General features: G+C 41.2%; 1 protein-coding gene across 5 annotated transcripts in view; it reads left to right on the forward strand.

Annotated features, from left to right (window-relative positions):
* DIP2C (disco interacting protein 2 homolog C) overlaps positions 1-16,868 on the forward strand; it is a 762,684-nt gene that overhangs the window by 361,654 nt on the left and 384,162 nt on the right. For all 5 annotated transcript variants that reach the window (XM_082258569.1, XM_082258570.1, XM_082258572.1 and 2 more), the window contains one exon: positions 13,006-13,077. In XM_082258569.1, the coding sequence (XP_082114695.1) occupies positions 13,006-13,077 (72 nt within the window). The remainder of the gene's footprint in view (positions 1-13,005; positions 13,078-16,868) is intronic.

Consider the following 16,868-nt stretch of genomic DNA (forward strand, 5'->3'; position numbering starts at 1 on the left):
TGTAGCTCAAAAAGCATTTTTGCATGAGGCTAGCCTTTCCTAGCCCTGACTTCTATAATCCCCTAACAATGCTGAACAAAAGTCCATCTTTTACAAAAAAGAATAAATGCACATATATTTGCAGTAAATAAAAAATGTGCATTTATTATTTTTTGCATATCAGCCAGCAGACCACTTCATCTTTGATCAGTGGATTGTGGGTGCAATGCCAGACCACTGTAGACTCTTCCTCCAGCTCCCGGTCTGTACATAGATATAGGCTTTTAGTTGGAAGGAAGTGTCAGTGGACTGAAAGTGCGGTGATCAAGGTCTCTTCCAAACAATAAAAATGTAATCCATAAAATGCTTCCAGAATAGCAAATTAGACCAGCCCCATTTATAATAAGACTTTTTTTTTACATTTCCTATACAAATATTGGCTACACTCGAAGCATATCTACCTGCCATTGCTTGGTTTGTAAATAGAATTTATTCCCAAAGTAGTTTTTGTCAAACACCTCAGTATACCTATTTAACTGCTTATTCAACCCTTTGTGTATATAATATATAGTTGGAATTCTTGTAGATGTAGGACTTAATTATTAATAATTAATAATTACATTTCTTCTTATCTAATATCCCCTCCTTTTTTCTTCCATAGCAAACATTGTCATCAGAACACCAGAATAATTAAAGTACACTACATATGAACCTCTAACTTTAAAAAACAACTCACTCAGTTTAAAATAGAAATGCAAGGCAAACGTTTGTACATATATAAAAAAAAAGAAAATATTGCAAATCTTTTTTTCCACATGACCTCAGTCCTCTGCTGCATAAGGGGCTTTGAGAGATGTGTGTGTCATGATTGTCATGATTGTCATGATTCGGGAGGGGGGGGGGGGGGTTTGCATTGTAGCAGTTGGAACAGAGCACAGGCACAGTCCAGTGTAAAATGCAGAAACTGTATTACACTGTGATTAGCTGTACAGGGGGCATGTCAGCAGGGGCAGAAAAACAGCAGTGCACTGATCTTCCCAGTAAAGAGCTGTGTAGTGGGTGTGTCGGCAGAAGTCTGACCTATTAAGTACAGCCAGGCTGTGCTCCTAAGTAGAATACACAGCAGAAGCAAACGTGCTAGGATGGATGTTCTTCCATGCCATTGTGTGGTCAGTTTGAAATAGGAAATTGGAGGGACTGGCATGACCACCAGATATTTCACACAAAAGAAGCAGTGCAAAGAAAACAGGATCCTTTTTATACAAATACCAGGTAACATTAGACACACATCAGGAATATGACATGTTGGGCTAACATACATTTTAAGTTTCCATATCAGGCAATAATCTGTCAATTTCTGCCTTATAGTTTTACCCAATAAAACAATACCCTCCCATCCCTTTAACAACTTCCCCAGAATCCTTCCCCCAAAATATTGTCTAATTTTAAAAAATCTCTTTCTACTATGGTCTAAAACCCTCCAGGAATTGGTTGAAACCAATCTGTGAATTAAAAACTGATTTTTTGGTCAGTCCACTATGTCGATATTAGTATTTGGCTAGAATATTCTTAGTCCTCAGTGTGGTGCTAGAGCTAGATATAAAATTATTTTTTAAGTTCAGATTCCTCATCCTAATTTCTGTAGGTCTCAATGTGTATCAATTTTACTATCCCCTTTTTTGAGGTGTATTTTAGTCCCAGGTCCAAAAACGAGATTCTTCATCTCTCCCTCTATCTAACCTATACATGGGTCCATTTCCCCCTTTGACTTCCCCCGTCCTTTCCCCAAGCATACTATTATTTACTGCAATATTTTCATTTCAGTACTTTTTCTACTTGTTCAACTTGGTTTGTCCTTTGTGCCTTGAAAAGGCATGCTGCCATCTCACAGGCTTATTCAATGAATGATGAGAATTTGAAGTTCTGAATCATAGCTTTATAGCTGTCCCCCTAAAAACTTTTTGATATTTCTTATTTGTATCTGAATCCTTTTAATCAGAATCTTTCTCAATAATCTCATCCTTTGGTGAAATATCCAGTATTCGTCTTCTTAGTCTCCTTGGAGTAATGTTGGCATATTCATCATATTCCAACAAGTATGAACCTGCTTCTCTCTCTCTCTCTCTCTCTCTTTCTATATATATATATATATATATATATATATATATATATATATATATATATATATATATATTTATTTATTTTTTTTTTTTTAAGTGCCCCCCAAATCTTTAGTTTGGTGATTAATCTCTAATACTTTAAATACATCTTAACCAGTCTTAAAGTGTTACTAAACACGCAACTGTAAAATCTGTATGTAAATGCAGCAAAGCATGCTGGTTATACTCACTGTGGAACCTAAGGGGTAATCATCTGCATTGTGTAAAAAGGCTGTTTTGATCCTGTCTTCTCTGATCCTTCCCTTCTTCCATGGTCCCTAATTCATCTGCTGATAGAACAGAGCCCTAGCAGGCACTCTGCACATGTTCAGTTTGATGTGTATTGCTAGAGAGTTTTCGTTTCTTGGGAGGGTGCATGTGATCAGCACAGGGCCAATTAGCACTGTCCAAACAGAGGGTCAGGGGTCTTGCAGTCTTCTAGGACAATCAGGGGAGAATGAAATCTCCTCCTACAAGCTTTAACCAGACAGTGATAGAAGTCACAAGACTGCTATATACTGCTGATGAGAAAAGGTATTTAGCAGTTTATATTTACTAAAATAATTGCATTTCCATGTTCTTTGTACTGTGGGAGACCAGATATAGTGAATGCAGGGACCTGGGTTTAATAACACTTTAACCATCCTTTTGCTAACAAGCTCAAAAATCTCCATAGTTGCAATCCAAAACTATTAAGTAGAGCAGTGTTTCTCAACTCCGGTCCTCGGGGCACACTAACAGGCCAGGTTTGCAAGAAAACTGAAATACATCACAGGTGATATCATTTGCTTCTCAGTGATTGCAGTATTCTAGTCTGCATCTCCCCAAGGTAATACTTGAAATCTGGCCTGTTAGTGTGCCCTGAGGACCGGAGTTGAGAAACACTGAAGTAGAGTTATAACATAGCCTCAAAATACTAGTTTTTTGTAATAAAATGGTAAAACTTTATATCAAAAACAATTCCTGTCCCTGGAAAATAGAAAAAAGCTGGTAAGTATGTGGGCGGAATGCCCTTTGCAGGCAGCAACGGAGCCAGAAGGAGCCTTGTCTGTACTCTGTACAAAATGAAAATGAGAAAGTTCTCTGAAAAATATTGAAGCGACAGCTCTGATTGTCAAATGTAATACTTTAATAGATGTGTTTAATCTCTCAGTACAAGCATGCTTAGCAAACTCAACCACCTTCAGTTCTACAATTGCGTCTTTGACGTAGAGCTATCTTTGCCCTATTCATGACCTTCAAATGAGCAACGTTTTTCTTCTTAAAATCATGAAATTCTAAAGGTGCACAGCTTCCATGGCAGCCTCAGATCAATAGTAAAGTTAGACGCAGGGCACTGGCTCAGTGATGAAGTATCCATCAGACGCTAATCCACCTTATTGGTCGCAGCAGGTCGATGTGACAGTCTCACTGTGACCTGCCACAACAAATAAAATGGATTAAACTCTGATGGAAACATGCATCATTTCCAATATGCAGCCTTATTCTCTTTTATATTAAATTCATTTTATGTATTCAGCTTAAGATAAGCATCTTTAGTGGAAATGTATCACCTCTTCAATAAATTGATTAATTCAAAAGGGGAAAGATATGAAAATGATCACGCCGCTCAATGCCTCCATTTTCAGCTTAAACATTTTCACTTTATGCATTTATCTCAGGGTGCTAAATATACATCTAGCAGCATTGTATATGGGGTTTGTCCTGGATAATCTGCAGTATATTCACTTTTTGTGTTTGTAGCATTTGTAGTTAGTCTTTTTCTTCTGTCTAGTTTATCCTTGGAAGAGTCACTTGCTAAGTAAATGCAGTGCCCGTTGTATAATGGTTTTGTGGATATTTTCTTTATTTAGTATGGTCAAGACATTAACAATTAATTTTTTTAATTTCGCCTATTTAAGATTTTGTATTGCCCTTTTGAGGCAGCTTCTTTTATCTTTTCACTTTTGTTTTTAGAGTTCAATAGTACAAGGTGATATTTGCACACACATGAATAACTCATGGTAGAGACACTTTTTTTTCTGAACGGCGGAGCCCTAAGTTGCAGTTAAGCAAACATCAACGGTAATGACGGCTGTCTTTTTAGCTAGCCCATGGGGCTCTTAGAGTCCTTTACACGCAATAAATGTTTATAAGTAAAATTATTATAGTCAAAGGAAGATGTTTTTAAAACCTTTAAACCAAAAGGAAAAACAACTAAAATATACTAAAATAAAATTGACCCAAAACAATTACACCCCAAAAATATCTGGGCATGTTTTAGCTGTTTGAAAAAAAGTAAATCTGCCCGGCTAATTCCAAACACAATATTAAATGCTCAAAAAACAGATGTCTTACCTCTCCAAATATAAACCAGATAGGAAATTAAAGAGTTGTTTAACCACTTCCTGACCAGAGCACTTTTTGCAGTTTGGCTCTACGTTGCTTTAACTGGTAATTGCGTGGTCATGCAACACTGTGCCCAAACCAAGTTTGCATCATTTTTCCCCCACAAATAAAGCTTTCTCTTTCGTTCACCGACGGATAACAGCACTCCATAAATCATAACTACTGGGTTATATTGCTTCCTCCAGGAGTAGGACTAGGCAGAACAAAAAACACCTGGCTACGCCCACATGCTTTCTCCAGCTTGGTATATAACCCCCCTCTCTGCTCCACATTTTAGAGTGGCCTTTTATTGTGCCCAGCCTAAGGCACACCTGTGCAATAATCATGCTGTCTAATCAGCATCTTGATATGCCACACCTGTGAGGTGGATGGATTATCTTGGCAAAGTAGAAGTGCTCACTAACAATATTTGAGAGAAATAGGCCTTTTTGTGTAAATAGAAAAAGTCTAATTCAAGTAGTCAAGTTCAGCTCATGCGTTTATAATTTTGTTCAGTATAGATATATATAATTTTTGGAGGAATGGGCCATGCACGTTGAAAATGTCCACAAATAATATCATTCACACTCTTTGATGCCTGCTCTGCCTTCATCATTCTGTGCAATGTTAATGATTACATGTCTTCTGTATTTCCGGATGGTATAGCTTCAACTGCTATTTAATGCATTGATCAATGCTTACATCACGCAAGACTGTCTTGGAAGGGCTTAGAGGGCTTTTTAAATGTTCCTTGGCAATGACAGTGATTAATTTAGATCTAAATGTGTTCTATAAGCTGGAGTCCTCAGGAGGATGTTATCTCCTGTAATGACGTAGATTTGTCTATATGTAGAATGCTGACCCATGAAAGACAACATCCAGTAATACTAATGGGAAATGTTGTGATTTCATAGACTACTGGATGAAAGTAATGATGCTAATTGCAATAAATTATGAAAGGTTCTAAGCTGTTTTGGTTAGCGGGCCAGTCTACTTACAGCTTATGCTATATACCAGATTGTGGAGGCTAGTGCAATGTGAATACTCTCCACTTTTTTAATCCTTTGAGGATTTTAGTGGTGAGAACTGTCTGCTTTGATTTCTGTTGTCTCTGCTGCATCTATGTCAGAGATTTTCAATATTTTAATTTACAAAGAATATGTATAGAGAAAAAACATGGAAGCTGCCATTTGCTAGTCTTCTGAAACTTCTACTTCCTTGGCTGTCTCTGGGCTCAATACTTTAAGTAGTGGCTCAGAACAGCTGTGAAGTTGTGAAGTCTATGAATAGTCAGAACTTATCTGCATATAGTTGTTCCAGATCGGTGATTGAGAAAACATTGTATCAACATAGCCACTAGTCAGTGTGCATTTTCAACAGACAAATTGAATAAGGCTTTCAAAGTTAAAAAAAAAAAAGAAAAAAAAAAAGGGTTAGAAATAGGGCCATGTTTACCACGGTCTAGCAGCCCTCTTCTTTTGACAACCCACTGTAAATTTCTGGGAGCTGAGGAGACCAGTCCTGGGTCTACTTTGTCGTCTTTTTTTTGCTTCAAGATGTGCTAAATATTTTCAGTTGGTGAAAGGTCTGGACTGCAGGCAGGTCAGTTAAGCACCTGAAATGTTCTACTAAGAAGCCGTGCTGTTGTCATAGATGCAGTATGCGTTTTAGCATATGCTGCTGTAAAACCTGGATATATAGTTCCGCACTGATTGTGCCTTTCCAGATGTGCTAGTTGCAGATTCCATATGCACGAATGCACCCCTATTCCATCAGATATGCAGGCTTTTGAACTGAGCTCTGATAACAAGCCGAAACGTCCCTCCCCAATTTAGCCTGGAGAATGCAGCGCCAAAAAGAATATCCAATTTTGATTTGTCGGACAACAGAACAGTTGTCCATTTTGCAACATAACATTTTAAAGCAGCTTTGGCACACAAATGACGGTGGTTCATGTTCAAACATGGCTTTTTCTTTGTATGATAGAGCTTTACCTTGCATGTTTGGATGGCACGAAGAACTGTTCACAGACAGTGATTTTTGTGAGTATTCCTGATGCCAATGCTGTGATGTCCATAGTTACATAGTAAGATAGTTAGTGAGGTTGAAAAAAGACATCAGTCCATCCAGTTCAACCTATGATGTGTGTGTGTGTCCGCTTTTAACCGTACATTGTATACCCCTGTATGTTGTGGTCTTTAAGGTGTCCATCTAATAGTTTTTTGAAACTATCAATGCTCCCTGCTGATACGACTGCTTGTGGAAGAGAATTCCACATCCTTACCGCTCTTACAGTGAAGAACCCCTTACGCACTTTAAGGTTAAACCGCCTTTCCTCTAGTTTTAGTGAGTGGCCACGTGTCTTATTGTATCTCCTTTCTTTGAATAGTTTGTTCCTTATGCTAGGGTCACCAGTACAGTATTTGTACATTGATATCATATCCCCCCTCAATCGTCTCTTCTCCAGAGAGAACAAGTTCAGTGCTTGTAGTCTTTCCTCATAGCTGATGTCCTCCATTCCCCTAACCATTTTTGTTGCCCTTCTCTGGACTTTCTCCAGTTCCAGCACATCCTTCCTGAGGACCGGTGCCCAGAACTGGACAGCATACTCCAGATGTGGCCGGACCAGAGTCTTGTAGAGTGGGAGAATAATCTCTTTATTTCTGGAGTGAATCCCCTTTTTTATACATCCCAGTATTTTGTTGGCTTTGCTTGCAGTGGCTTGGCATTGCATGCCACTGCCAAGCTTGTTGTCTACCAGTACCCCCAAGTCCTTTTCCATCCTAGACTCACCCAGAGGTTCCCCCCCTAGTGAGTAGCTTGCTTTCTGGTTTCTGGCCCCCAAGTGCATTACTTTACATTTTTCAACATTAAACCTCATCTGCCATGTAGTTGCCCACCCCGTTATTTTGTTCAGGTCCGCTTGCAAGGTTTCCACATGCTGCATAGAAGATATTGGCATGCTTAGTTTAGTATCATCTGCAAATACTGAGATTGTACTAGATATCCCCTCCTCTAGATCATTTATGAATAAATTAAACAGGATTGGTCCCAGGACAGAACCCTGGGGGACCCCACTTTCCACACCCGCCCAATCCGAGTACTCCCCATTAATCACCACCCTCTGTACTCTCCCCTGGAGCCAGTTCTCTATCCAGGTACTCACCTTATGGTCCATACCTACCTTCCTTAGTTTGTACAGTAAGCGTTTGTGGGGAACGGTGTCAAAGGCCTTTGCAAAGTCCAGATACACCACATCCACAGGCTTTCCTTTATCTAGGTGGCAGCTCACTTCATCGTAGAAGGTTAATAGATTGGTTTGGCACGAACGATTTTTCATGAATCCATGCTGATTACTACTAATAATACAGTTTTCATTACTAAAGTCTTGTATGTGGTCCCTTAACATCCCCTCCAAAATTTTGCAGACTACTGAAGTTAGGCTGACCGGCCTATAGTTACCCGGGATATATCTCGGCCCCTTTTTAAATATTGGTACCACGTTGGCTTTTTTCCAATCAGCTGGCACCATACCCGTCTGTAAACTATCCTTAAAGATCAAGAATAATGGTCTGGCAATCACCTGGCTGAGCTCATTAAGAACCCTCGGGTGAAAGCCATCCGGTCCCGGGGATTTATTTATGTTAAGTTTCTCTAGTTTAGCTCTAAGTCTATCTTCTGTTAGCCATGGCGGCACTTCCTGGGGTGTATTATTTAGTTCGGCCTTACAAGCTGGGCTAGTGTAGCCCCCCGATTCTTTTGTGAAGACTGAAGAGAAGAAATTATTTAACACTTCCGCCTTTTCTCTGTCCTCAGTGGCCATATTTCCTTTATCATCTTTTATGGGGCCAATGTGTTCTGGCCTCGCTTTCCTACTGTTTATATACTTAAAGAACTTCTTGGGGTTCTTTTTACTCTCCTCCGCTATATGTCTCTCGTGTTCTATTTTAGCCGCCCTGATTTCGTTTTTACATTTCTTATTGCACACTTTGTAATGCTTAAATGCTGCCAATGACCCCTCAGTCTTGTATTTTTTGAAGGCCTTTTCTTTAGCACTAATATACATTTTTATGTTGGAGTTTAGCCACCCAGGGTTTAGTTTTGCTCTTTTAAATCTATTTCCCTTTGGAATGCACTGGCCAATTCCCTTGTTAAGTATGCTCTTGAAGCACTCCCATTTTTCCTCCGTGTTCTTTGTTCCCAGGGTTCTATCCCATTTGATATTTTCTAGCATCGAGCGCAGTTTAGGGAAATTGGCTCTTTTGAAATTCAGTGTCCTTATATTACCCTTGTCTTTCCTATAACTGTAATTAATACTGAAACTTATTGACCTATGGTCACTGTTTCCTAAGTTGTCCCATATTTCTATATCCGTGAGCAGGTCTGTATTGTTGGTAATCAGTAGGTCAAGTACCACATTGTTTCTTGTCGGTGCATTCACCATCTGACCCATGAAATTGTCCTGCAAAACATTTAGGAATCATGCCCGCTTTTAATGCAGTGCCGGCTTAGGTCCCAAAAATCATGGGCATCAAATGTTGCATTTCGGCCTTGTTCCTTGCCCACAGAAGTTTCTCCAGATTCTCTGAATCTTTTGATGATATTATGTACTGTAGATGATGATATATTTTAAGCAGGGCTTGAGAAATTTGATTTGAATTTAGGAGCCAGCTAAAAAAGTGAAGAGCCAGATTGTGCGCGGCGATATGTAACGTGTATCGCAATCAACTTTTTTTATGCGTAGGTGCTCCAACGGGTGCGTTTAGGTTTGTACGTGCGTATATGTGGATGTCTCCGCTGTGGTCCACTGAATGTAACATTCTTTCCTAGGCCTTGCTGGCCAGGGAAACTGGATCTGGAAGTGACGTCATACACTTCGCTTCTGGTCAGGAACCAGATCTGCCCTGCGGCACCCGCTATACCGGTCCCAGGCCCGTGGAGCCCAGGATACATAGCAGGGGGGCACTTTACGTAATGCAGCAGAAAGCATGTGGACCATCACCAGTAAGGCACAGGCCAAAAGCAGAAAGGCAGCATCACAGCCTGTCTGTCACCCGGCCACCATATGCATGTAAAGCCGAACGAAAAAAAAAAAGCAGCTCAGGTCGGAGCCGCTGCATTAACAATCTAATGTTAGTACAGCGATCTTCCCCACTGAGCTATTGTGTTTTGACAGGGGGATGGCCCCCCCCCCCCCAGCAGAACACTCCGGTCAGCCCTCTCAGTGATGATTGGGAGTCAGTCGGCAACAGGAAGTGAAGGGAAATCTCCACAATGAGACAAGCATGGCAGATGTCTATTGCTCTACTTTAAGTGAACATGTTTTGTGAGTGGATATACACTTCTGAATTTCTCAAAAGTAACATTTGTGGAATTGGTTCTCCCAGGGCCCTTTCACATGGGCACTGGCAAAATAAAAGGGGATGAGGCACATTTTTCAATCGCCTCAGCTGCTTGTCAAAACCAGGCAATGGTCTCTGAACATTGACATACACTTTGCCATTGCCACAAAGCTGTAGTTTATGGAGAAGCACAGAAAATTGGGCATGTTTCATTTAGCAGGCTATATTGACTCCCACCACACACTAAAAAGATGGATGGGGCTATAGTTCTACTGCAATGTGGCTTGGTAAAGAGGGATCGCAGTGTGAAAAAAGGGTGGAGGTGTCATATCTTCTCCTGATTGCCTGCTAACTTTTGGCCAGCCGCTGGTGACTAAATAATTCACCATGAAGTCAGCGGCTAGGCTTATGTGAAAGAGACCTAAGAAGTAGCAAGTAGTTTCCCAAAACAGGCTGAAGAGAGCCCAAAAACAGTATAAATATTTCAGTGGTAATTATTTAACGAAATTGGAAAATAATGCCAAATATTGCTGATCAGCTGCAAAAGTAAAAAAAAAATCAGTTTGTTTTTTTACATTTCTCTGCAGTATAATGTTGCCGAAATACTTTGGAAAACAGTGTGGTTAAACTACAACCGCATGAGCAGTTCATCAGGTTGTCTTGCTTTTAGCCTGCCAGTCACCAGGGAAGCTCCAAAAATAAAAAATGTGAGGAGGGGGAACCTAAAGCAATTGTTGAATATTTGAAAATGGCGCATAATTTCCGTTTTGTGACATTTAATGTTGGCAGTCTATACATGGCTTGAATCTCGGCTGGTTCCTGCTGAAGCAACCGAGATTTGAACCATGCATGGGCAGGCTGAATGTATCAAGTTGATCAATTTGGGTACAACCAGCATGCTGGGTTTTACCTGCTATAGCCACTAACAATAATCATTGTCCTCTCGCTTCACCCCCTGGGAGAAGACAACAGCCCGGCAGGAGAAATTCCCACATCAACAGGGTCTGTGTTGAAGGGGGAATCCAGCTAATTTCTTAGAAAGAAAAAAATTTGCTCATTGTATGGCTGGTCTAAGATGTCACGGTTGCTGACTGTACACTGTGTAATTTTGTTATTTTTAAACATCTTTCAACAGCAATGTTCCTTGGCTTCCATAGATAAAAGTGGGGTGGAAATGAATTCCGCATGCCCTTTCAAGTGCTATTGCGTGCCCTTTCAGGTGGTTTTGAATGATTTGCACCAGGCTTGGACAAGTATCACTCAGAACTAGGAGGTGAAGATTAAAAAGTGAAAGTGGATGTAAACCCTCACATATATCCATATATATATATATATATATATATATATATATATATATATATATAAAGTGAACAGCCTCAGATGACAAGCAGAGATAAAAAGAAATCTCCCTACATAAGTTTTATTTGTATATCTGCTGTCTTCAGCTTTCTACACTGTTTAGAAAGTAAACATCGTGTTAGAATGTTTTCTTCCTGTTCCAGCACTGGGTGTGGAGTCTTGGCATACACTGTGTGACAGCTGATTGGAGGAAAGTCACACTCCCCCAACCCCCCTCAGATAGGCAGAGGAATGAAGAAAAATGCAGAACTGTGCTGTGAATAGACCATCTCTCTGATCTATCTCTATGCGTCCACCCTGACACAAATTCCCAGCTGCTTTTATTTCCTGTGTTGGAGAACTTGTCAGAAGTTATCATGCTAAAACAGAGGAAGGAAGCAGCAGGAAGACACGGGACTTAGGGCTTTGGAGGGAGATAAGTAAACACTATAGATATATGTGGTAGAAATTCATGAATGGGGTTTACATCCACTTTAATTCTCTGAACTGTTGATCCTCCCTGGCAACTTATATCCACAGCACTGGTCCCTAGCAGTACATGGACTATATTGACATATTTCCCGCCTTCCTCTTTGAAGGGTACTTTGTTTTCCTGTCTTCTGGGGGTTGACTTTGAATGCCATTGTGCTTTGTACTGCCATATGAAATAAGTCCATGTGTTGTAAAGATGGTTGATGCCCGTTTCTTGGGTTATATTTGTAGGTTTATCCCACAAAACCGCCGTCTTCGCTGTTCATTGCCAACAAGAGCAACTTGATTTGTTTACTCACAAAGATTTTGTCATAATCTCTTCTCTGTTCTAAGCATATCAACAACAAACCGGTTTGTGAATGACAATTTCAATCATGTCTGTCTAAAAATAGTTCAGTGGTATTTTTTTTTTTTTCATGTAGTTTGTATTTGGAAGCAACCACTGAAGGAAAGTCTTTAGTTACTGTGTTTTGTATGTAAAGTTTTTTATGATTGTGGTGCTGGGAACAATTTTAAAGGTTTATGGTATGCTGACAGGTCACTTGGCTCATGACTTGTTCCTCTCCCTTTGTGCTAATGGAAGATTGGTGTTACTTTAGAATATAAATTGTAGAGAAGCAGTCGTCATCGATCTGGATGAGTATTTTACCTTAGATATTTAGATGCAGGCCAAGGCGAGAAAGTCTGGTGCTTCGCTCGAATGATTGGTTTGTCTGGGAACATCTGTGTTCCCTGTAACTGCTTCTGTGGGCTGCTCCCTCCCGGCTATCCCAAAGCATTTTTTCTATAAGCTGAAGGTAAACCAACAGACTGAGGGCTGGGCAGGAACATCCAATACTCCCAGATGGACTGATACAAAGTCAGGAATTATGGAAGAGAGATCTTACTGTTGGATTATTGAAGAGTTCTAGGAAGTCAGATTCTGAGTCAACCATCCAGGCTGCACCTATCATTAGAATATCCCTTTTTGGTTGATTTCATTTTTTTAAGAAGCGTGGTCACTGCACATGTATGATCATAATGAAATATACACTCGTATGCATGTAAAAGTGAATGACAGCATTTACGTGTGAAAAAGCCATGTTTAGCTTTTGTTGTAATACATGTCTATGGGCCAAAATATGCTGCAGCAGTGGCTTCTGAGCATCTTAACTACAGCCGTCATTTTCTTTATATGTCTTAAATATGGCCCTTTGCAAGAGCCCTGTTTACTAGAACTCGGACCAAATCTGTCTATAGATCGACTCCCTAGTACGGGTTACTCTTTGTAATGGGTGTAGTTTAAATAATGCTATACAAATAATGCATTTCTTTTTTGTATTTTGCAGGTGATATCACACAGAAAGGTTATGAGAAGAAGAGATCAAAGTTAATAGGAGCATATCTGCCTCAACCTCCAGGTATGTACTACATTGCATCGATTTGTGGTCTTTTATTAATCAAAAAAACATGAAAACTGGTTGCCCCGCCTTTATACATGGTTTTATAAATGATCTACTTTTGATTTATACAAGCTTTATAGCCTTGGAGGAAGCCACCTAAAATCTGTACCTTGGTCACCTCCATTATATCATCCCCCGCAGTTATTACCTTTTGTAAAGTCAAATTAAGAGAATGGGATTTTACTGTTGACTGCTGGGAATCTTTAGGGACCGTTCCCACTTCATGCGTTTTGCTTTCCTGTGTGGTGAGGTTTTCAGCCCATTTATTTAAATAGGCTCAAATCACACTGTATTGCACCAAAAGTAGTACACGCACTACTAATTTTGAAAAATGCACTGCACCAGATTGCATTATACCAATTGAGGCAAAGGCACTGTGTTTGCGATCTGTGTTTAGGGTTTAGTTGGGTTTACATTGACATCTGCAGCAGATCACACACACACTGCCTTTTGAATGTGGTGGGGAAAAAGCGACTGGAACACGGATTTCCCACACCACGTTCTGGTGTGAACAAGCACTTAATGAACTGGGCTTCAAAACGTTTTCACATTTTGAATTCCTAAAGCGGAACTTCAACCAAAGGGGGACGTTCTGCTTGTTTGCATCTTCCCCCCAATCCCCCACCCCCTTACTGCCACTTTTTTGGGGGGGGGGGAGCGGATACCTGGTTATGACAGGTACCCTCTTCCGGTCACATGCGTTGTGGTGATCTGGGCCGAAGGTTTGGCCCCAGCAGCCTTCTGGGACACATCACAGGTCCCAGAAGACTGCGGGACCATTTACAAAGTGCAGAGTGACTCGCACATGTGCAGTAGGAAACTGGCCATGAAGTCGCAAGGCTTCAGACGGTTTCCCTTACTTAAGATGACTGCAGCTCTGAACAGCACCTCTCTTGGCTGAGTGATGATGAAAGGAAGTGGAGGGGGTGTGGCTACATGTTTCAGGGCAGACAGAAGCACCCATTTATCAAACCATAGGAAGCCTCCTAAACTAAGAGTAGCTTCATCCACTTTACTTGGCATTCTCTACCACCCTCATGTGGCCTGTTAACTGACGGTTGTGTTCTAGTCAGTGCAATTGCTTATTTATTTTCCTTTGTTGTAAAATCATGTTAACAGAACTCAATAGCTCAACATAAATATTACACACAAAAGTGAATGAGTTGGAGCGGTGACTCCCTTGCCACCCCTCATTTCCTGCAGATACTCTACCAGGGAAAGGGGTGGGTTCTGAGCAAAGGAGGTTCTACTCATACCGGCATCCAGGCTGCCGGGTAAGCCTCCCTGTAACTGCTGCTTAGTGCACACTAATGACCTTTACCCCCCCCCCCCCAAAATCCTATAATGTCAGCCAGCCCCACCACTATGACATAACCATCTTACTGCAGTGTTAGCCAGCCCCCTTCCCACTGTCATCCAACCTCCCCCTTACTTCAAGGCAGACCTCTACTGTCTATCGACCCCCCCTCCTGAACCGCATCTGCAGCTCCCCATTCTTTGCACCTCTGTTTCTGTTAAAATCTACCACACCTGCAGCCCTTCTTTTCTCAGCATCCAATGTGCCTGCACCCCCTTCCCTCACCAATTATCGTGTTGCACCCGCTTTATCTTAGCACTCACCATGCCTGCAGCCTCTGTTTTCTCACCACTCAATGCACTTATACTCCCCTTCTTTCAGCATACACTGCACCTGCAGCTGCCCCTTTCTCAGCATCTATTGTACCTGCAGCTTCCGTTCTCTCAGCATATACCATGCCTGCAAAGCCCCTTCTTTCACCACACTACGTGCTTCACCCCCCATCCCCACCACCATCATGCATGCACCCCCCCCTTCCCCACACACTTGCACTCCCTCTTCGACCACTGCACCTATGGATACTTCACCTACACTCTCACCAGTGTGGCCCTGTGCCTGTGCACAATTCCTCTCCCACTTTCACCAATGCACCTTTACAACCCCCACCTCTCACCCAATGCCTGTGCGCACACACACACACACAGACAGATATATAAAGCCTAAAAAATTCACGTCGTCAAACCATTGTAATTGCCCTTTGATTCTCAGTGTACAAAAGCATTAAGACAGAGCTATTGGAAAACTCAACATGCCTTGCAAGCAGTGTCACTGGTGCTCAGTGTCATTAAATGTTCATTGGTAGAGCAAACATTTTATATGAAAATGACACACATTTGATGTGAATAAATATCAATTCAAAACTTGTAATCCATATTCGTTATGCCTGAATGTATGTATATATGCAAAATTCAGCTAGCAATTGTAGACTCTGCCAGCATAGTGTTTACGCAGCCGGAATTTTACATTGAAACATGAAAACAGTAGTGCAATGTACGAATTATACTGTACATATTTCTTCCACACATTGAAGTAAGTATACACAGACTAGTAAAATCTATTATACTCAAACAGGAAATAAGCAAATTCACAGTCATGCCAGGATATAAATTGGGCAGATAAATGCTTACAGCTGGATTTTCCATTTTTATACATTTTATACTTGATTCTAACCTAGTCATTGGAATAATCTTTCTTACATAAAAATAATTCTTGCCAATACATTTTAATGTTCTACAAATGTTTAAGTGAATAGATTGTATTTGTCTATGTAGGTGGCCATATTTGTTCATTACATAGGTAGAAGGAGGTGGTCTGTATCGTTCTCGCCATTGCTGCGCAGTGGTTGTGCTGTACGGCATTTTCCCACAATGCAAGTCTACGGGGGGCATTTATTTAGGCTGCACAGCTTAGAAACTCTGAACAGGCAGTAAAGCAGATCTAAAACAGATTGAATATACTTGGGGCAGCTTCATTCACAAATTCCCTCTCAGTTGCTCTAAAATAGCATTGTAACAGAATAAAAACTACCCTTAACCATGTCTTAGCAGTGCTTCTGCCATTGTTGTCAATCTCTCATCGCCTCTAAGGGCCAATTCCCACTTTATGCAGTTTCAGACATTTTACTGCGTTGTCTGTCACTGCAGGGTGTTTCTTATGTGTCCCATTCACATTGCAATATAGCCTAGCACTGCGCTGCAGACATGCTGCATTTTATTGCAGCACACTGGCCCGAATCACAATGCAGTGAATGAAGTGTATGTTTTGTACAATTCAAATAAAATTAGTACAAAAAAAGGAAAGCGATGCATATAATCAGGCATCACACTGCCCCTCTGCAGAGGCAACGCAGAGCGACCGGAGCAGTGGATCGCTCCAGCTACTCTGCAATTTCACGGAGGGGTAGTGTGAACTGGCCCTGAAGCCGGCTGCTGGGGAGCTCACATAACGTCCTTTTAGAATAGGTAAGTATATACATTTTCCATTCACAGGGTAGTTACAATAGGATTTAGAAGGGGGGTGGGAGCAGGTTTAAAGTGTTTCTAAAGCCTACCTTGCATTAAGGTAAAAAAATGTTTAGGTAGAAATATGCCCCCACCATACTTACCTGAGCCTGATCTCAATCCAGGGCTGTGACCATCTGTGGCAGATCTCCCCCATTGGCTCCTGCTGTTAGGCAAATCCTGTGACGAAGATCAAGGGGTGGGGCCAAGCCACACTGTTAGTGTCCATGGATGCAGGCAGAGCGTTTACACAAGCGGTCGGAGCTCCACACTCGATTCCCCGACGATCAGGGAAGAGCAGCGGCGATCGTCAAGGGGAGGAGTCCAGCGAAGTAGGTCTACGTCGCTGGACGATAACGAGCCACATTGCTGCAGTAGCAGCAATGTGAGCG

Source organism: Pelophylax lessonae (genome assembly GCF_965119305.1).
Source record: "Pelophylax lessonae genome assembly, chromosome: 5".
Classification (NCBI taxonomy): domain Eukaryota; kingdom Metazoa; phylum Chordata; class Amphibia; order Anura; family Ranidae; genus Pelophylax; species Pelophylax lessonae.